The 23,323-nt window shown below is 41.0% G+C and overlaps 1 protein-coding gene across 1 annotated transcript; it reads left to right on the top strand.

The window, feature by feature from the left end:
* Positions 1-469: 469 nt before the first annotated feature.
* On the top strand, positions 470-18,503 carry LOC110971037 (immunoglobulin superfamily DCC subclass member 3-like). Its single transcript, XM_022221363.2, has 13 exons — positions 470-674; positions 6,974-7,279; positions 9,934-10,078; positions 10,330-10,460; positions 10,811-10,948; positions 11,029-11,187; positions 16,173-16,338; positions 16,535-16,785; positions 16,921-17,085; positions 17,370-17,558; positions 17,681-17,788; positions 17,932-18,055; positions 18,332-18,503. The coding sequence occupies exons 1-13, from the start codon at positions 614-616 to the stop codon at positions 18,432-18,434; spliced, it is 2,046 nt and encodes a 681-aa protein (XP_022077055.2). The 5' UTR covers positions 470-613; the 3' UTR covers positions 18,435-18,503.
* Positions 18,504-23,323: the final 4,820 nt, after the last annotated feature.

A 23,323-nucleotide genomic window follows, 5' to 3' on the forward strand; every position in this document is an offset into this window, starting at 1 on the left:
TTTACTTCTTTAGGTCTGTCTCCTGATCATTCTTTAAATTCATCTTGTTCTCTTTTCTTTAATTATTTTATTCATTGTTACAGTTTCTCCTTTGGGACGCTGTTTCATTCAAATGTCCAATAATTACATACACAAATAAACGTTCCTATAAAATACATAAATACATCATTCTAAAACGAAAGCCCTCTGAAAAACATGGAGGTATTTTATTTCTTTAGTTCAGGATTTATTACATATTTCATAGTAATGTATATTTACAGAATAAAGGAGCTTCCATCCTCCATCTTTCTGTTTAGATTCTCCTCATTATAATTCAGCAGCTTCAGGGTGACCTAAGCTGACCCCACCACCCCCAGGGTCACCCCCACACCCCTCCATCATCATGCCCTGCCCCCTCAGACAGAGACTCCGCCCCTCTGCTCCATCAGTGAGCATCAGTGAGAATCCGTCCATCAGTCTGCTTCAGCATCCTCAGAATCTCAGTCCATGAAGGGAAGAAAAGAAGAAGAAGAAGGAAAATAAGTAGAAATTAAACAACCAGAAGAAGAAGAAGAAAAAGTGGATTAATTTTACAACCTGACTGAATGTTTCAGTCTCTGATGTTTTGGATTTGATGAAGATGAAGATGTGGAGCTGGAAGCTGCTGCTGCTGCTGGAGGGACTCTGCTGCTCAGGTCTGTTTGTGTTCACTACATGTTTACTACACATGTGGTTAAATAACATGTTTACTACACGTATTCGCTTAAATAACGTTAACTACATGTATGTGATTAAAGAACATGTTTACTATGTGACTAAAAGAGGATTCACACAGTCTCAGATTTCAGTTGCAGTTTTGAATCAAACATCACAAAACGTGTGAAATCTGACACAGATTTTGGTCTTTGAATTGGAAAAATGGGAATAAAGACAAATTAATTTAATATTATAAACATGTCTGACCAACATTTGACTTCAAACTGCAGTCAGTAAAAAAAGCTGTAATGTCATGTTGTAAGATTTGGATTTAGCTTTAAACGATGTTTTCTGTTACTCTTTATTTTATTATTATTGACAATATTTCTATTGATATCTGTATTAGTTTATAATCCGCAGACAGACGTTCCAGAGTCTCATTGAGAAAATGTAAAATTTAGATGTGAAGCAGTTGAAATAATTTCTGATCCCTCAAAGCAGATTAAACACTGAATATTTATAGTAAAAACTCAGCAGAATTCACTGAAAACACTAAAACGTAAATTTTGAGCAAATGACGGTAAAATGGATTTAATGTGTTTTATTAAACAGCTGCTGTCTCTTCATTTGAATCCATTCAGTCTTTTTCTTTATTTCCATCTTTTCTGTGATTCTTTTTCTCTCTCTGAAAGGAATAGTTTTTAGTTCCTTTTAGGTTTTATTTTATTAATTTTTGGTCCTTTTCTCCATCTAAATTTTCCTCTTTGCACTGTCTCATTTATTTCTTCTTCCATCCTTCCATCATTGTTTCTTAGAGTTGTTTTTCCTTCTGTCCTGGTTTGTTACTTTTTTTGGTTTACTTTCCATTTTATTTGTTTGGCTCTGAGCTGCTGTTTGTTGTTTTCATTCTTTATTCCTTCAGACATTAATGAATCCTTTAGTTCTTTTTTTATTACTTTCATTACTGACTTCTTCTGTCCTGCGTTGTTTGTTTGTTTACTCCTTCAGCTGTTTGTTTGCTTTGCAGATGATTCAGTCTGATTGATTGTCCCGTTAGTCTGTTTATCACACAGTGTTGAACTTGAACTTGCATTGTTCTCATTATTTCAGGCCACATTAACGTGTGTGTGTGTGAGAGAACAGACGGTCCATCATTCGTATTCATCAGTGTGATTTTCATGGAGCAGACGAAGTGTTTTGCATTTTTTCTGAGCTTTTGTTCGTCCATCATCAATAATTTATATGAAGTCTGTTTTTCCACACATTTAAAGCAGTGCTTCACAGTAAAACAGATGATGTCAGTAATAAATAGTTCAGTTTTCATATTTATTTGATTGATTTAAATATTCAAGTTCAGGTGCTGTGGTATCAGTTGTTATTTAGATTTTTAAAACTGAAATATTCCAGCATCTTAGGCACCATAAAAAGATTTTTCTCTTATTTCAGTGTTTAATGAAGAGTATTTACATGTACAAAGTAAAAAATAAACATTCAGTGACCTACAAGATATAAACGGATATTAAACTTGTATAATCACATCTAATGATTAAGGACTTGTAAAGATGAAAACTGTATTTTGACAAGTTATTGCTGTTTATAAATGTAATTAATAAAAACGCTTTTATTCAATATTTCTGCCGTAAAAACTTCAGTTATTCTGAGAAATCTTTCATTTAACAAACAAATGCGTGAAATAATAAAAACAAACATCTTTTCTGTTAATTGTCACTAATTTGATCTAATTTTAAGAATTTTTTGCAGTAAAAAACTGATTCAATTTCACATATTAAAAGACAATATTTTTTGAATTATGAATCTGTTTTAGTTTAACTTCTTTCTCTAACTTCTTGTCAGAATTTACTTCTTTTGTGGTATTGTACATTAGACACTGAAATTCAGTCTTTTTTCATAATTTCACTGAATTTTTAAGTCTTTCTGTAAAAATCTGTCAAATAAAAAGCAAAAGTTCCATAAAATTATAGAAGTTTAACGCCTGAAAGAATACATGTTCTATTAGATCATTTCCTCATTAGGATCAGAATAATATATGACACAAAGAAACAACAAACTGAGGATGGAAAATAAGAAAAATGACCTGATAAACCAGTAGAAAAATCCGACTTAAACCAGGGACACAGAAAACAGATGAATCCTCAGCAGATACCTTCAGTCTGATCAGATTATGGATCTCCGATAGCAGATTATTGATCAGTGACTCTCAGGCTAATTAACAGTTTGATGTGACTCAGCAGCTTCCTAATTGGATTCAATTAGAATTATTGTATGGACGGAGGGAGACTTGAGACCTGATGTAGAGGGTGGGGGGTTCTCAGTCTGGTTCTCAGGCTGCTGAAGGATTTACTGAGTTCTGGTCTGTTCTGTTCTGTTCTGGGGGGGTCGATGGTGTCATAGAAAGCGTGAAGTTCACGGTCGACATCAGTCTCATGACCTTTAGCCTGGAGGGGGGGTGGTTCAGGGGATTTAGAGGTCAAAGTGAAGGATGGGGGGGGGGGGGGGGGGGGGGTCAGTCTGCTGGTTTAAATGAAGCCACCCAACCCCCCAGTATTAGTAATGAGGACGCAGATGGAGGATTTAATCCTGAATCAAGAGATGATGTTCAGGTTCATCCAGCAGCTGGTCCACAAGACGGGGAGATACGAGGTATCAGCAGGCAGTGTGGGGTTTCATAGGAGATAGGAGGTTTCACTGCTCTGCAAAGAACCAGGAAGTGATGAGTGCTGCAGGCATCATGGGAAACGTAGTCTGGTCCTGACTGGTCTGATCTCAGGTTGATGAAGGTTCTAGTGTTCAGATGTGTTGGATGTTTTCTGAGCTCAGCAGTTTATCAGTTTGTTGGCTGATGTTGATCCCAGCTGTGGTCTAGAGTAGAACTGCGACCAATAATCAATTATCAGTTATCTATTGATTATTAGCTAATTCTGCAGACTAAGCATCAATAAACAGTTTAGATCCTGTGACTGCAGTTCTTCAGCGTGGATATTTTATGTTTTCTTTCCTGCATCTTTGGACAAAACACAGAAACACAAACAGACATGACTGAAAATACACAAAACAACACACAGCCTGGCTTAAAAAGAGCCACAAAGAACCATAAATATTGACGATATGATGCTTCTCCGATCAATAAAATCAAATCTGATCAATCTCCTGCTGTTCTCATAATCAACTGAAACTACAAACACCAAAATATTACCATCAAAATAATGTTTGATACATAGAAACAGTAAACTATGGGGTTCCGGGGTTCTGGATAGAGAATCGGTTCTTTAATTGTTTATTAATACTGAGAGAATCCTGCATGCAGAAGTTCTGTTGGGTTCCTTCAGTCTGATGTTAAAGAACCTGGAAAACATCTGTTCAGTCTGTCTGAAATGAGTTCAGTTCTGGTCCGGATGTGATGAATGTCCAACACAAATGCAGATCAGTTTGGACTCTGGAGGTGAGACTGAGATCATCTGTGGTCCAGAACCAGAACCAGGTCTGTGCCTGAACAGTAATAAGATTCTCATCACATCAGTAAGAACTAAACATCAACTTAATATTTTGTCTGATTCAAATAAACCTGTCGGTTGATTTAAAACTAAATTCAAGTTGCAGACACTTAAAAACAGTCGTAACAAACCGTTGATTCCTCATCAACTCATCAAGTTTGTTAGTTCAACGAAACTCAATTTAAAGTTGTCTGAACATTTGAAAACTGAATTATTTTTAAAGGAAAGTTCTGGAGGATCATCAGAACCTGGAGTTTCTAAAGTCAGACTCTATAAGGCTGCAGAAGAAGAACCACAGAAGGACCATTTAGTTTGTCTGAACGTTCTTCAGCCTGATGTTCAGATTGAAGCAGCTGCAGCTTCACGGGGTTCTGTTGTGTTTTTGTGAATCTGTTGTGTCTCGATGCACTTTTGTTGTGCTGATTGTCTCTTTGACGCCGCAGACGGAGGTTCTGGGGGAGCATTCGGGAGGTTTTATTCCTAGTGTCGTCTCGTTTCTCCTCCCACACGACCTGAAAGAGCAGCTGAGTGATGGAGGAGCTGCAGGGTTCAGATCTGGAGGTTCAGATGTGGAGGAGGAGGTGGGGGAGTCAAGGGAGAATTAATGAATGATGGGGGAGGAGAGGTGGGGAGGGGAGGGGAGGGCCTGGGAAAGTCGACCAAGTTCAAGTTGAAAGCCGGCGAAGGAGACGATGAGTTCGCCCACAAATCAGATTCATATTTTGTGTTTTAAGCTGTGAAAGTTTCTCCATGTATCGATTCACTGCTGCTTCTGAGCTGAAGGTTGAGGTTTGATCTGATCTGAGGTCTGCTCCTGGTTTGGTTCAAGTCAGTCGGATGAACTCACGTCAGGCTGAAACTGTTTGTGCTGCTGATGAGGGAAAACTGATGAATAAAAGTCAGATTTCAGGGACCGTGTTACCTTTATGAACAGAATCTTCATCAGAATTTTATTTCTCAGTTAAATTATCGGTTCAGATATTGAGATTTAAATTGATAAATTCTGACATTAAAACGCTTCATTCTGAAATCAAATGACTTGAAATTTGGTCCAAAGTATTTAAACATGTCCAGAATGTGTTCTCTGTTTGATTTACATCAGCAACACAAAGATCTGAATCAGAGATAAACCAGATAAAATCTATTTTCATTTATTCTTCATTGTCTTTCATAATTTCTTTAATTAGAGCCACTGTCTCTTTAACTTATAGTGAAACTCTTGAATCCAGTTTACAGATTTAAAGGAGCAAATCTGCCGCTACTGAAATAAAAATGCAGAGACAGACGTCAGGTTTGACATCAGCTGTTCAGAGGTCACAGGTCAGAGGTCAACCCCCCTCTATTCATATGACTGGTCTGCCAATCAAACCACACAGAGTTCAAGTGCAGCTTCAGGAACAAAAGACCAGAAGAAGAATGAGGACGACTGAAACATCCGATCGGAGACACACCATTTAAATCCCAGAAAAACATTCATTTCTTTGATCAAATACAAGCAAAATATCAAAATGAATCTAACAAATCTGTAGGGCGACAAAGAACTGGAACATGTCATAAATATAAAGAAAACAAATGTGTTGTGAGCTCATCAGTTTATTCTCTGATTTGATCTGAGTTACAAAACCAGACGATGATGTGTAACAGTGATGTTAAATTAAATCCAGTTTTATTACCAAAGTTCAGCAAGTCATCAGGAAAATAAAAGAGAAAACAGTAAAACCTCATGAAATAAATTATAAAACAAAACAAACCAGAACACACTGAAGACGTTTTCATGTTCTGAGAGGTAAAAAATGAAAATTTGAGTTTCTCAGATGCTGTAAAAAATTTCAAAAACTACAAGATTCTGATCAGAACCTGAACTTTTTTCAGAACTGTAGATATTTGACTTTCATCTGCCAGATGTGCTTCAGTTCATTGACTCTAATGAGGAAATCTAAACGTCTGGTTCAGAACCTCTGATGTTCTTTTACTGAGACTCTGTAGAAGAAGCTACCAGCAGAACACCTGGAGGTTCCTCTGCTGGTTCTGACGTCTGTGATTTTCATCTTATTATTACTGTGAGGAACCAAACAGGAACCTGAATTAAAGCTTTAATCAGGACAGCTTCTGTCAAGACGTCCTGAGATCTGACTGCGGAGATTGTTCTCATCTCACCTGTTTCCTAGCAGCACATCCTGCAGAGACCATATGACATCGTCATCACCTTCATTATCATCATCATCATCACCTTCATCCTCTTCCTCTTAGTGAGTATTACTTACTTTAATAGGTTTCCAGATGAACCAGTTAACTGGTCACCAGTCTCACTGGAGACTGACCAAGAAGCTGATTCAGTTTAAAACCAGTTTGATAAAATGAACACATAAAAAAACAACTTGTAGTTATTGTTTTTTTTAATTATCACCGATCAATAAAAGGATCTGAAGCAGTTCAGATCACTGATTAGTTGATAAAAGCTGTTTTCAGCTGCAGAGTGTGAACATTTTTATCATATATGACAACAAATGAAGAGTCTGATGAACTGCAGGTTAAATGTTAGAAACTAAGAACTACATTAAAGGAAACTGAGATGACTTCTGAAATATTTTAAAATAGCAGTTTAGCAGAAGTTTTACAACCGAGAAATGAATCAATAAATGAATGAAATAATCAGTAGTTTGATCAAAAACAAGAAACTTTTAACAGAAACAAAGTTTCACCTTCATTCTAATGAGAAAATTCCCTTTATGTTATTTCCTGGATCTGAACTCTGACTCCGCCCTCTGACTCACCTGTCCACTCAGGTGTCCTCGGAGCCTCAGAACTCGCCTTCCTGACGGAGCCCAATGATGTCATCGCGGTGAGAGACCGCCCTCTGATGCTGGACTGCCAGGTGGAGGGGGAGGGGCCTATCTCTATCACCTGGAGACGGAATGGCATTCCCGTGGCAACAGGTGATAGGGCAGTAGTGCTCGGCAACGGCACGCTGCTCATCAGAAACTTCTCCAAGAGACGAGAGAGCAACGAGACAGATGCTGGCGAGTATGACTGCGCTGCCCAGAACCGCTACGGCATGTTGATCAGCCGCAAGGCACGCGTGCAACTTGCATGTAAGTAACAACATACATGGAACATACAACTAACATATGTGAAACAGACAACAAAGACACAGCAAAAATAAATGAAACATGCATGATACATTCAGCTAGCATACAGTGAACATACAACAAACACACAATTAATATACATGAAACATGCAACTAATATACAGCAAACATCCAAATAACATACATGGAACATGCAACTAACATGTGTGGAACATACAATAAACATAAATGAAACATACATGATACATTCAACTCACATACAGTAAACAGGCAACAGCACTCAACAAAAACACTCAACACTTTTGTTTTTGCTCCCATTTTTTATGAGATGAACTCAAAGATCTAAAACTTTTTCCACATACACAATATCACCATTTCTCTCAAATATTGTTCCCAAATCAGTATAAATCTGTGATAGTGAGCACTTCTCCTTTGCTGAGATAATCCATCCCACCTCACAGGTGTGCCATATCAAGATGCAAGCCTGTCCTCAAACCAAAAACGACCACATAGGTCGTCTGTACACGCCCGTATTACGACCCAGTGTTACGTTTTGACTATGCGACCTCTGGCGGTTGAGTAAACATCGACACTCTGGAGTCGCAGGTGAAACGTCATCATGAACAAACTTTTATCTAACACTATCCCTGTCCCTATCCCTAACCCTAACCTTAACCATAACCCTAAAAACGTGTTGGGAAAGTGAGAAAAAAGCCGTTTTGCGACGGAAAAGCCGTTTCGCGAATTAAATCCCGTAATGCATTCGTTTTCCCCGTAGGGGCGCAAACGTTCATATGACCGCATAGGTCGTATTCCGGTGCACGGTGCAAACGACCAATGCGGTCGTATGAATTGGAGGACTTGTTGCAAGATGCTGATTAGACACCATGATTAGTGCACAGGTGTGCCTTAGACTGCCCACAATAAAAGGCCACTCTGAAAGGCACAGTTTTATCACACAGCACAATGCCACAGATGTGGCAAGATTTGAGAGAGCGTGCAATTGGCATGCTGACAGCAGGAATGTCAACCAGAGCTGTTGCTGGTGTATTGAATGTTCATTTCTCTACCATAAGCTGTCTCCAAAGGCGTTTCAGAGAATTTGGCAGTACATCCAAGCAGCCTCACAACCGCAGACCACGTGTAACCACACCAGCCCAGGACCTCCACATCCAGCATGTTCACCTCCAAGATGGTCTGAGACCAGCCACTCGGACAGCTGCTGAAACAATGGGTTTGCATAACCAAAGGATTTCTGCACAAACTGTCAGAAAGCGTCTCAGGGAAGTTCATCTGCATGCTCGTCGTCCTCATCGGGGGCTCGACCTGACTCCAGTTCGTCGTGATAACCGACTTGAGTGGGCAAATGCTCACATTGGATGGCATCTCTCATGTTGGAGAAGTGTTCTCTTCACGGATGAATCCCTGGTTTACACTGTTCAGGGCAGATGGCAGACAGCGTGTGTGACATCATGTGGGTGAGCGGTTTTCTGATGTCAGTGTTGTGGATGGAGTGGCCCATGGTGGCGGTGGGGTTATGGTATGGGCAGGCGTCTGTTATGGACGAAGAACACAGGTGCATTTTATTGATGGCATTTTGAATGCACAGACATATCGTGACGAGATCCTGAGGCCCATTGTTGTGCCATACATCCAAGAACATCACCTCATGTTGCAGCAGGATAATGCACGGCCCCATGTTGCAAGGATCTGTACACAATTGTTGGAAACTGAAAACATCCCAGTTCTTGCATTGCCAGCATACTCACCGGACATGTCACCCATTGAGCATGTTTGGGATGCTCTGGATCGGCGTATACGACAGCGTGTACCAGTTCTCGCCCACATCCAGCAACTTCGCACAGCCATTGAAGAGGAGTGGACCCCCCAATAAAACAAAACTGCACCTTTCAGAGTGTCCTTTTATTGTGGGCAGTCTAAGGCACACCTGTGCACTAATCATGGTGTCTAATCAGCATCTTGATGTGGCACACCTGTGAGGTGGGATGGATTATCTCAGCAAAGGAGAAGTGCTCACTATCACAGATTTAGACAGATTTGTGAACAATATTTGAGAGAAATGGTGATATTGTGTATGTGGAAAAAGTTTTAGATCTTTGAGTTCATCTCATAAAAAATGGGAGCAAAAACAAAAGTGCTGCGTTTATATTTTTGTTGAGTGGAACATACAATAAACAAACAGCTAACATACAGTAAACATACAACTAACATACATGGAACATACAACAAAAATACAGCAAACATAAATGAAACATACATGATACATTCAGCTCGCATACAATGAACATACAACTAACATACAACAAAGATACAATTAATATACAGTAAACATACAACTAACATACAACAAAGATACAATTAATATACAGTAAACATACAACTAACATACATGGAACATACAATTAACAAAAGTAAACATCCAGCTAACATACATGGAACATACAGTTAACATACCATGAACATACAAGTAACATACAATAAACATCCAGCTAACATACATGGAACATACAGTTAACATACCATGAACATACAATTAACATACAATAAGCATACATCTAACATACATGGAACATGCATCAAATAAAAGTGAAATATACAACTCCCATACATGTAACATGTTGTGACTGCCTCCCCAGCCCTCCCTAAGTTCCTGTCTCACCCTGAGTCTGTGGCGGTGGATGAAGGGGGCGTGGCCAGACTCACCTGTCAGGTAAATGGGATCCCAGAGGCCAAAATTGCCTGGCAGAGAGACCGCCGTCCACTGAGCACTGCCGATCCCAGGTATGTTCCAGACGTGCTAAAAAACATGCATGATGAAAACATTTAGTCCACCAAATGCTGTTTTAACACGTTATTACTGTGTAGCTGATGTGTGTTTAACGTGTAATTAGTACCAGTTTTATATTTAAGTTAACGTGTTTAATGTGACCATGAGTTAGTAGAAAAATCTCCTGGTTCTTTCACTCAGCCCCCTTGGGGTTCATCTGAGCTGTACTTTACCTCAGACCTTAGCATGTATTTGTCATGTTCAGGTACACGTTGTTGCCGAACGGAGTCCTGCAGATCACTGGAGTCCGCCGCATCGACAGCGGTTTGTTTCGCTGCGTCGCTTCAAATATCGCCAATACTCGCTACAGCCACGAGGCCCAGCTGTCCGTCGCTGGTAAGACAAAACTGAGGGCAAATAAAGTTATCCTGAGAGACCAGACAGAGGGCAAAGTACCTGAGACACCAAACTGAAGGTAAATTCAGTGTCAGGTTGGAGGAGACAGGTTCATCTGTTGACCCTCCCGGAGGTCTTTGAGGTTCTGGAGATCTCTGAGGTTCTGTAGGTCTTTGAGATTCTCGAGATCTCTTAGGTTCTGGAGGTCTCTGAGGTTCTGGAGGTCTCTGAGGTTCTAGAGGTCTTTGAGATTCTGGAGGTCTCTGAGGTTCTGGATATCTTTGAGGTTCTGAAGTTCTTTGGGGTTCTGGAGGTCTCTGTACTGATCAGGTTCTCTAATTCTGATCCAGTTGCAGGTTCCAGGATCTACCAGGAACCCGTCATCCTGTCGGGGCCCCAGAACCTCACCATCAACGTCCACCAGACCGCCATCTTGGAGTGCATCGCCACGGGCAACCCCCGGCCCATCGTGTCCTGGAGTCGCCTCGGTAACAGATGGACCAATCACCTTCCAGTTATCGATCGGTTATCGATTAGATGTATTGATGATATGTCCGTGTCCCTGTAGACGGACGTTCCATCGGCGTGGAGGGGATCCAGGTTCTGGGAACGGGGAACCTGATGATCTCAGATGCCACTCTGCAGCACTCAGGTGTTTACGTGTGTTCAGCCAATCGGCCGGGCAGCAGATCCAGGAGGACAGCGCTCGGACGCCTCGTGGTCCAAGGTAAAATGTTCGGCTCGTGTGGTTCTGGATCTTCTGCAGGTTCTTCTGTTCTCTGAGATCAAACATTTGAATCCACGTGTTTAAATCTTCTGTCAGCGTCTCTTCAGGTAGAAAACGTGTTGCTCCGTCCATGAAGTTTGACCCTTTTTTAAATCTGAAATCTGCAACAGAGAGTTAAGTTAAAGGAAAGTTTACTGAAGTTCAAACAGTTGAACTTCATTCCAAAAACTCAAAAATTAAGTATTTCAGCAGCTTTTTAAAAGACCTTTCCCCATCCTCAGCACAATCAATTCTGCTAAACATTTACATTATGTGGAGACAGAAATCATCAAAAACAAAACACAAAATGAGAAAAACATGACAGTTAAGAGACGACCTGCCAGAGTCTGTAGAGGCTGCAAAAGTGAAAATAGTTAAATATAAATAAATATAGTCTTAGGAGACCAACATCTGAGGAAACATGGTGGACATGAGGGTTCTAGGTTTTTACATTTTTGTAAAATAAACAATCAGTCATTTCAGTTTTTTTGTGATTCGCATCATTCTGTGTGGGACCCACAGTGAGGAAAATAAAAGTTTCTACGTTAATAAATTAAGTTGCTTCGATTAGATTTGCTTCTCTTTTATGTTTTTTTTTTCATGCAGCAGCTTTTAGGAAATAAATTCACTCACAAACATTCTGTCTTAACTTTTTAAATTTTTTAATTGCTGTTGAACACAAGATTTAATTCCTGAAAACAGACAGTTTGAAGTCGATGCAGCTTTATCACATCAATCGTCAGCTTAAAGTTTGAGGCCTAAATCTTTGATGTGAATCAATAAATTCGATTTTTCATCTTGCAGCTATGAGTTTAATAAAAAGAAATCTGGATCATTTTTTCACAGCATAAAAGCAGATAGATGCAGCAAAACAGAAGTTTTAAAACTGACCAGACACTGAACAGCTTTAAATCTGATGTGTGTGTTAAAAAAAGCGTAATTTTACAGTCAGTGCTGTGATAGAACTAATTACTATTCATGAAGCATATTGTTTGATGAAAACATTTAAAGTTACAAACTGGTAAACGTTAATTTTCAGTTCTGTCATTGTGACAAATTGGCGCCAGTAGTCAGAAAAAAAAACAGTTTTCTCATGTAGGGTTAAAATGTTGTAGAATCGGGTTGTGAGCAATCATCTCAGTTAAAAAGTTCAGAAAACAGACAGAAATAAAACTGTAGGTTTGTGAAAGCAGCAGACAAGGAGATCCATGGATCAGAAAAATATTTTATATATTAATACAATTACCAAAAGTGCAAGAAAATAAATAATACGCCTTCAAAATGTCTGAAAATTAGGGTTAAAATAACATCTGCTACTTAATGGATTCACAGTTGCTGTCTTTACACATCATGTTTAGATGTTTACTTGATTATTCGATTGTGTAAACATGATATAAACAACATCTAGAGAGATGGAGGTATGCCCTGAAAAGAGAGGAGTGAAGGTTAGCTGCAGCAAGACAAAAATCCATGTGTGTGAATCAGAGGGACCCAAATGTAAGGGTGAAGTTACAGGGAGCAGAGATAGAGAAGGTGGAGGATTTGAAGTACTGAGGGTCAACAGTCCAGAGCAACGGAGAGTGTGGAAAAGAGGTGAAGAAGCAAGCAGGTTGGAACGAGTAGAGCAAAGTGTCGGGTGTGATTTGATAAAAGAATATCAAGAAGAATGAAAGGAAAGATGTAGAAAAGAAGACGAAGAAGAAACATGATGTAAACAACATGTTTGCCTGTTGTAAACATGCTGTAAACATCGGCTGTGGTGGTTCAGGGCGCGGTTGTTTCAGTCAGCTGCAGCTCAGACAGTGGAAGGAGGAGGGGAGGGGTCAGAGGTCAGCAGCTCTTTGTCTGTCTGTGTGTGTCTTTGTGAGAGCTTCATTATAATGTGTATTAGCATGAGAAGAGTTGCACTTCACAATAAGGACTTTATTCACCCTGAACCCCGTCTGTCAGGAGCCTGATCAGCCTTAATTCAGTTCTCAGGGTTTAATTTAAACAGACAAATATTCAGGAAGGTTTTAATATGCAGAGTCTGAAACTAATCCATTCAAGCTGAATCCAGTCCTGAATGTTCAAATCAGTTCAAACAAAATAAAAACCTTCCTCACAGCCATCTGTATCTGCAGTAACTTTATCAATGATCGAAGTTTTACCATCATACTATGAATATTTACAGACTTACAGGCCCTTGCGGTACATAGAGGTGGTTTCAGATTCAGCATTTTTTTAATGGACTTTTTCCTTCATTTCTGAGCCTCAGAGCTTCATCAGCACAGCAGAGAGACACATTTTAGGATCAAACACACATCTGAGTTCTGGAAAAAACTGACACCAGATCAGTTTTATATCCATCCACATGTCACAGTCTAAACACTGAATCTGCTTTTGTTCATGTTTTCTATAACCAAGTGTAAGCATCAGTATTTAATAGAAAATATTTTCCATAGAGTGATTCCTGTCTATAGATGATCCTGGTATCTTCTTTAATTGTTCTGACCAACCTCCTCTCACACATGCTGATACAAGCCTTAGAAGTTTACCCAGAATGCACCTTTTAAAGTTTTCTCTGGTGAATTACCAGAAACCAGAAACACATCCAGGGAACCATTGATTGTTTCTTTGACTCTATGACTACACTGTTCAAACTATGATGCATCCCGTAATAATGATGCTCAAAGTTGGCTGTAGAGAATAACAGATACCAGATGTAGTGTGTGTGTTTTGCTCTTCAATATTAAATCATTTCTCTGATGACCCCCACCCCAGCCCCCATCTTAACCTCTGACCCCCCCCTCTTCAGTCAGACTGGAGAAGGGGTGGGGCTTCCAGAGGTCATGTGGGGTGATGGAGTGTTTCTATGGTGTCTGTGTCGCCGTGGAGATGGAGGCGAGACAGCACCTGTCTGTCTACTGGGGGGGTCAGAGGTCAATGACGAGTTCAAGTTCAAGAGTTTCACACGCAGATTATTAGTGACGGACACTTCATTGAAACAGAACAAACAGAGGCAAAGAAACTTTAAAAAGATTGAAATTATCAATAAATATAGAAATTTATTAAATAGAAATGACTGCAAAGACTAAAACATCAATAATAATTGTAGTAACCATTAGATTTACTGATTATGGAGTGATGCCAGTGTTATTTATAAAAGAGATAAATAAAACATAAGACATGTTTGAGTTTAAACAACTCAATGAAATAACCTCATCTGTATTAAACAGAGATATTTAATTCAAAAGAAAAATGATTCTTAATAATAATTACAGTAATAATAAAATGACCAGCAAGAAAATGTTACTAAAATATGAAACTGGGTCTCTGTAAAATCTGTACTTTGTCTATTTGATGCCTAAAGTCTGAAATATTGAACCTGAAATAATGAAACGTCTGCTTCAGGGTCACAGTCAGAGTTGGAAATCTGACACTTATTCAGTTCACAGTTTACCCATTAACACACAGTGAATCAGTTACTGTTCTGTGAGGTTCTGCTGCCCTCTGCTGGACACTGCTAGGAAACCCAGCTGAACCCACAGCATGGGTTAGTGGTAGTTAGTGATAGTAGTTAGTGGTAGTTACTGGTGTCTGCAGACCTGGAGGCTGCACCCATAGAGCCTTTATTCTAGACAGCTCCACCTACTGCTATGGATGATCACTACAGTGCTCTATTTACAGTTTTAAAGGTTGATTACACTCAAAATATCCTTAGAATTTTAAAGGTTTATTCCACCCAAATACTACTTATCACAATAGCAATACAGTAGTAACTGGGTCGCTAAGACTTGTATTTGAAAAAACTGTAGTGACAGACAGAGATCAGTTCAACAGACTTCTATCATCTGATGAAGGATTAATTAGTGTGTTGGTTGTAGTTGTTTTCATCATCTTGAGTTAAAATCTCACTTTGACCCAATGAAACAAATCAAACAGCTCAGAGTTGGTTTTACAGCAGCTTTCATCACATAAAACTGGCTGTTTGCAGGTTTAATAATAATTTAAACAATTTGTTTTGGCAGATTTACCAGCTTTACTGTGCAAATGAAGACATCAGAACTGGTTTTATGGTTTGACAAATGAAACTTTGTTCACATTCAATACTCAGAGTGTGACTGATGCCTTTAACTTCAGGCTCTAGAAGTTCAGTCTCCAGGTAGCAGATACTAAACTCTCCTCATGTTGTTTCACCCTCTGAACTTCTTTTATTCTAAAGGATTCAGGATTTTCCATCTTTGCCAAAATAGCATCAGTTCTTTTAATTCTGATGTATTTTGTACAACACCATGAAGCAGCAACATTTCAACTGTAAAACTCACATAATCACAACTTTACTGAAAAATTGATTCTTTTATGTGAATCCTCTGGGGGTTTTCTGACTTTAGTGAGAAACTTCTAGGCTTTTCTTTCTGCCAACATCTCGTTCATGCAGACAGACATTTAATCTGACTTAGCTGTTTAACTGATGACAGTGAAAGAATGAAGAAAATGAAGGATTTATTGTAACACGGTGAATCACAGAAACAGGTCACAGTATTCAAATTTGTGCATGTTTCCTTCAATAGCACATTTTATTCAACCTGTTGTTGTGAAGTCACTGATCAGTCCTTTGGTTACATCCAATAATTATACCATCAGCTTTATTTATTTATATTTTTTTTACATTGAATCTGTTTTAACTGTATATTGTCAGGAAGTTTTCCGCACATAAAGGAATACTTTACTGAGTACTGTTTCTGCTGCAGCTCCAGTCCTCATAGGAAAAATGAACATTATTGTGTAAAAGCTGCAATCAGCCTGAACTTTAAAATGTCAAATTCTAAATTTAAACTGCAGTTTGAATAAAATTCTTTAACACCTCATGCAGATCACACAGAATAAAGTTCAGAATTATGCTGCAAATTGAATCTTTTGAACTGAAGTGAAAGGATTTCTGACGTTGACCTTTGTTCATGCAGCTCCTCCAGAGTTCGTCCAGTGGCCGCAGTCCGTCTCCAGACCAGCAGGGGGCAGCGCCGTCTTCAGCTGCACGGCGTCTGGAGCCCCAGAACCGCATCTCATCTGGCTGAAGAACGGCAAGCTGCTGATGCCAACAGGAAACGTCAAGCTGACCAACGGCAACACGTAAGACCGACCAACCGATCGGTTATCCGACCGATAGATTAATCGACGATACATTAACTGACTGATCGATTAATTGATCGATTGACCTCCCAGATCGTATTTATGCAGCTCAAACAGCTGTATACATCAGAGGTTTAATTCTGATGTAGGTTATTTTCATTGTGATGACCTCTATTCATTCTCCCCTCTCTTGCAGGACGCTCGCCATCACCCGCATCACTGCCGAGGACGAGGCCATCTACCAGTGCATTGCTGAGAACAGCGCTGGGACCAACCAGGCCAGCGCCCGCCTCGCCATCAGCCAGGGGGCGGAGCTTCCCGAGGCACCCGCCGGGCTCCAGGCCACCATTCTCAGCACCACCAGCCTGCAACTCACCTGGGAGCAGCCCAGTGAACACGCCAGCCAGCACATCATCGGATATGTCCTGCACATCAGGAGGCTGGGAGGTGGGATTAAACCTGGGATTAAATCTCGCATATAACATGAGATTAAACCTGGGATAAACCTGAGATTAAATTGAGATTAAACACAAAGTTAAACCAGCATCCATCTCACCTGTTTAACCTGTGTGACATCCTCAGAGCCGGACAACGCCGAGCTGCAGGAGGCCGTCAGTAAAACCACCTTCAGACACGAGTTCCACAACCTGGAAGCTGCCACCACCTACTCCATCTACCTGAAGGCCTACTCTGCTCTGGGAGGCAGCCAGCGGTCCAACAGCATCACGGCCACCACGCTGGGGGGCGGTAGGTCACCTGACGCTTCACCTGAACCTGAGTCTGTATATTGATAAACAATGCAATCAGCTGCTGTCAGCCTCCATTTAGAAACACTCTGTTTTAGTTCTCCTTTAACCTCAGTGGAACATTGTTGGAAATGACAAATAGAACATTCTGTAAAAGTTAGATTATAATGTTGTTGCAATTTTTATGTGAGGTGCATGCAGTAAGCACTTCTGACTCTCACGACAAAAACAGCTTCCCCTTTAAAGATGATGGTCTAAAGACGTTTCTCTCTGCCTCTCCCACAGTTCCCAGTCCTCCCAGTTTCTTCACCAAGGTCCTGAACCAGACGGCCATGCAGGTGTACTGGGAGCTGCCCAGCAAGGCAGGCAAACTGGAGGGCTTCAGACTGGAGTACCGGGGGGTCTCCAACCCCGACGTCCAGGGACAGGACATCTTCCCAGGACACATCAACACACACACCATCTCACACCTGGGTCAGAATAACACAACACAAACCAGCATTTTCCAGTCTAAACTATTATTTCTGTTATGAACTGGTATTTCCAGTGAATCTGATCATCACTGAACTGGTGATAATCTAAATGTTCTCCTGCAGAACCGGCTGCTGTTTATGAGATCCAGCTGGTGGCATTCAACGGGAATGGAGACAGTCCATCCACCCGCCGCCTGGTGTCTCTGGCAGAGGGAGGAAACCCTGGAGCGGGTAAGAGCCCAACCCTCCAGCAGAACCAGCAGAACCAGTAGAGCCAGTAGAACCAGTAGGAGCAGTAGGACCAGTAGAACCAGTAGGAGCAGTAGAACCAATAGAGCCAGTAGGACCAGTCTAACCTGCTGTGTCTCCCCCAGCTGGTCAGAGCTGTAACTGCGCCCAGTCTGATGAATCCATATCGACTCTGCTGGTCGGGATCCACAGTGGCATCGCCTGCATCCTCTGCTGCCTGCTACTGCTGTTGCTGGGATACCGACGCAGGTAGACCTTCATCACCACCACCACCACCATCATCATCGTCTTCACCACCACCATCATCATCATCATCTTCACCTTTTTCATTTCCATCACTTTCTTTATTTCCATCTTCATTCCCACCACCCCCATCATCATCATCATCATCAACACCACCACCACCATCATCATCATCTTCTTCTTCATTTTCATCATGAACACCACCATCATCATCGTTATCATCTTTACCTTCATCATCACCATCACTGATATCTTATCATCATTTCTCTGTTCTCTATTCAGTCTTTTCTGCAGGAAAGCAGCGAGCTGGGAGACTCCGCCCACCCTGAACGGTGTCAGAGGTCCTAAACCTGAGGGCATCGAGCTCAGCCAGGTAAGTCAGTGATCCAGGTGATCTATTTTATCATGTTTTGTCCATTTGACGATCTGAATCAAAAACCTTTATCTGAACCACGTCGACAGTATGAGTAACTGTAGTAACCTGCAGCCTCCTTCTGATGGAAACACACCTGAGCTGATGATGTCGCTAACCTGTCTGTTCATCAATTACTCTTCCCCCTCTGCTCCGCCCACAGAGAGCTGACTCCACCCCTCCTCCAGTGATGATCATGGTAGAACCGACTCCACCTGTCCAATCCGGCTCAGGCACCGGATAAACTCCGCCTCCTCCCCACATGACCCCCACCCCCACCACATACCCCTCTAGCCGGCATTGCCTCCTGTCATCCTGGCAGCCTTTAGATGATGATGATGATGATGGTGATGTTTGTCTGAGGAGCGTCCAGCGAGCATCTGATCCCACAGAGAACCAAAACCTTCAAACACCAAACTAACCAGAACCAGCTCAGATGTCCGCCTGCTTCGACTCCAATTCATGATGATGTCAGACTGAAACCAAAGCTCCTGATCCAACTTTTAAAATGAACTGGCAGCTGTTGGTCACATGACTGCGGCGGTTGGTCACATGAATTGCTCCCTGTGGGATCAGATGCTGACGTTGTTGCGTCCTGGTCGCCTCCTGTTGAAACCAAAATATTTTTTCTTCATTTTGGGCTAATTTTTTATTTAGTCACCGATGGTGCCGAGTTTACGCAGACGATGAGGCCTTTAGCCGGTCTGACCAGAGTCGGGTCCTCAGAGGATACGCCTGAACAGGTAGTTCACCTGAGCATTGGTCCTCTGAGGCCCAGAGCCAAAGGGAAAGATTATTTCTCTGGTCAGCCGGTGACTGTAGAGGACATTACCGCTCCTCCGCTCTGCTTTAGCCTTTCAGTGTTTGTTCGTCTCACCGAGTTCGCCTCAGATCAGGATGTTCAGGAGGTTGATTGTCGGCTGGATGTCCCCTCTCCACCCCAGTTCCACTCCCCCTGACTCCTCCCCACACTCTTACCTCCAAAGACAGCTACCTCTGGCTCGATGCCAAACACCTGAGTTACAGGCGGATGTTAGCCTCCTGCTGCTGGTCAAGCAAACCTACCTCAAAACCAAAAGCTCCTTGTGGGGCCAGTTGCCATGTTTCTACCAGTTTGTCCCTTTACTGAAGTTTGACTGTCACCTGGAAACCTCTGAATGTCCTTCAGCGATGGATCTGTCCATAGAGAAGATAATGAAGACAAAGTATCCCACCTAACATTAAGCTTTTAACTGACTCCTCCTGACATTCTCCAGAGCTGCTTCAGGCCCCCAAAAGCTTAAAAACCTGATAAATATCAAAACTGAAGAACCTTACCTCCGGAGTCAGTGTTCTTGGTCTACAGATTGACCTTCTACACTCCAGGAACTTGTCCCAGGGTCTTCACAACATTCCACTTTAATTGTCACAGTTTAAGGTCCACCAGCTTGTAGCAGATCTGAGCTTTTACCTTCTAGAACTCTTCAGTAAATGTGTCAGCCTGGCTTTCTGCTCCTTCAGGTCTTTAGACACCTGTTCGGCTTCAGCTGTGACACTGTGGCTCCTGTTAGCACCTACAGAAGATAACCAGCCACAGTCTGTTTGGGTCCTGAAGCTCACTGGAGAATTCAGCATTCACCTGCAGAGGAGTTTAAGGTGTTTGATGTGTTGAAGGCTGTTCGTCATGGAGACGCCTCCTCATCTGCAGGCATCTCATCTCCACCTAAAAGGAGTCCAGTCATCGAACGCTCGACACCTGAGAGACAAACAGGTGAAACAGGAAAGTTTGGACACTGATGTCTCAGTTGGGATGTTCTGGCCCTTTTCTGTCCGAGCGTTTGTAAAAGTTTTGATGTTTTATTTTGGCAAAAGCACCTCTTCCTGTGGTACCGTCAGCCACGTTTGAACTGACCTCTGATGTCTTATATATGAAATGATTCCAGTAGTGAAGAACACACACAGTCTGTAGAGTTTCAGCCAAATATCCTTTAAAAAACAAGCTGAACGTCATCCAAAGAAAGAATAACAGTTTCTTCCGTTTGTTTTCACTCTGCGTCGAAGAACAAACCAACCAAAAGATTTACTCACGTCACAGTTTATATTTCAGATTAAAACTTTGGAAAATGGAGAAGTGAAAGTATATTTTCATACATAATAAACACATGGATAAGTTTAACCAAATAATGATAGAAACATGTTTTACCAAAAGCTCAGCAGTGATTCTCTATTATGATGTTGGTATTTAGAGTGGTTGAATGTCTTTACAGTGTGCCGAGCGACTCACCAACCTGCCGACCCTGAGGACCTGCAAAACTCTGCAAATGTGATGTTTAAACATTTATTTTCTGATCGAGTCTCATCAAGTCTCTTGGTTCTCAAGTCCTACCATTAACTAGATTCATAAAGTCTGAATTTATTCATTCAAACTTGAACATAAATCTGATTGGAAAAACAAACTCTGCTTCAAAGTTCAAACTATGTTCATGGATGAGTTTGTTAACTCGGCTTGACTTGATCATTATTCTGCAGCAACGTGACTCGATATGACTTGTCCTACTGAGCAAGACTCAGAAACTCATGTTTAATTTTATCAGTTACCTGATTTTGTGAGATTCATGAGCCCTGTTGACTTTCATGTTAGTTTCAGATCCACGTTGAAGTTACTTTGAGTCACACCAACCTTTGTCACACTGAATATAGTTCTCATCGAGTCACATCAGTGAAATTTATGCTGAAACATGCACATTGAGTCTCGTGCAGTTATGTCAAGTCACATCAATGAGACTCAGGTTGAGTTACACTGAAACATCGAGTCACGTTTAGTCTCATCAAGTCTGATTTGGAACCATATTGAGCCTCAAGTCAGTCTGATCAGGTCACATCGAGTCTTTCAAGCCTCCTCATCCTCTCTGTTGCCCTCAGGGTCCAAGGTTGAAGGTCCGAGTCGGTCGGAGCGACTCACTGCCTGTGTCTCGGTTCAGCACCATGTCGAGAACAAACTGAAGCGTTTATTGACGTGTTGATGATAAATTTGGCTGTTCTTTTTCTAGAACTTTCTTCTTTCTGTTCAGTGTTATTTTTCCATCACTGCCGTCGGTGGTGAAAAGGAAACTGCCAAAACAAAGACCTCTTAAATTTTTATTATTATTGCTAATAATATTATAATTCTTCCCATTTTCCCCTCACTGTTTTATATTGTTTGATTTTTCCTGATTCTTTCTGTTTGTAGTTGAATGATGTGAAAATGTTTCTAGAATTTGATAAAAGTTGTTTTCAGCTGAAGGTCGATCCTCTGATTAAACTCACTGTCAGGTTTAATTTAGACTTTTTAGCCATATTCAACAAAAAGCCATATTTAATAATAAGCCATATTTAACAAACTATGTTCAACAGTAAGAAAGATTTAATAAGAAGCCATATTTAACAATAAGCCATATTCAACAAAAAGCCATATATGTGATTTCAAAGCCATACTGTTGTTTTCCATAAAAGCTGATTATTTTAGTGTTAGTTTAAACTCGGACTACCTCTTGCTGTCGACACGCTGTAGAAACTAAAATGTAGAAATGTTAGAGACTGAAGGCTAGAACCAATGAGAAAAGTGATGCTTTAATGTTACTGATTTCTTTTCTCTTAAAACATTTTACTTTTAATAATGATGTGTCATGAAGATAAAAGCACCCAAAGCTTTAAACTCTTTTAAACAGAACAGATGGCAGATGGAAGAGGAACATTGAAGGTTTGATCTAAAACCAGATTTACACCTGAACTATTAAACTAAATTTGTATGAAGTTTGTTTGGAACTATCCTGAATAGGTTGTCTGTTTTTCAGGTTTGAGTGTCTGTGTTTTAAAGATGATCTTTTAAAATTATGTTTCTGTCACCATCTGAAAGAAAATATTTCTGTCTGTTCTCATTTCTGCTATTTAGACACATAAAAACCAAATAAAATAAATTTGAAGTAGAAATCAAGTTTCCATTTGTCTATTTTGTCTAAAGCTTCTGAAAGGCAGCGACTGGTGAATGACTTGATGTTAGTCAGATTTTGTTTCACAGCTGCAGCTAAAAACAAATGATTATTAATAAATGATTACTATAAAGGACTTTCGGTTGGCCTCAAGGAAGTTCTGGCAAACTGTTTGACGCCTCAGGAAGGGGAGGTTTTGCTCAGGCTGTGTACAGTCGGGGTGGAGAACTGTTGGCCTGTACTGGGGACATTGTTGGGCTTTGGAAAGAGCACTTTGAGGAACTCCTGAACCCAGTAAACACGTCCTCTGTGGAGGAGGCAGAGCCTAAAGACTCGGGGGAATCTTTGTTCATATCCATGGCAGAGGTCGCCGAGGAAGTTAAGAAGCTCCTCGGTGGCAAGGTGGGGACGAAATCCACCCTGAAATGTTGAAGGCTCTGGACGTGTTGGACTGTCTTGGCTGACACATCATAACTCTCTGGAGGGATTATATATCTCGTCTGGCCTGGGAACGCCTCGGCATCCCCTAGGAAGATCTGGAAAGCGTTGCTGGGGGATGGAAATCTGGAATGATCTGCTTCGTCTGCTGTCTCCACGATAAGAGGAAGAAAATGGATGGATGGATGATTAAAGTTTAAGTTTGAAGCTCAGGAACATGAGACTGTTGTACAGTAGCTAACTTTCAGCCAAAACATCCAGTCACAGAGTTTCAGATCCTGTCATCTGATCTGTTGAGTGAAGGTGTTTGCAGTGCTGTTTCTCAGAGATGGGGGGACTCCAGTCATTGACTTGACTCGAGTCGGACTCGAGTTGCCATATTTGTGACTTGCTGCTTACTTGATCAATATAAGCAAAAGACTTGACTTGACTTGGACTTGCTCCACCTGACGTCCGACTTGACTTGACTTGAGCCAT

The sequence above is a fragment of the Acanthochromis polyacanthus genome, chromosome 12 (genome assembly GCF_021347895.1).
Source record: "Acanthochromis polyacanthus isolate Apoly-LR-REF ecotype Palm Island chromosome 12, KAUST_Apoly_ChrSc, whole genome shotgun sequence".
Taxonomy (NCBI): domain Eukaryota; kingdom Metazoa; phylum Chordata; class Actinopteri; family Pomacentridae; genus Acanthochromis; species Acanthochromis polyacanthus.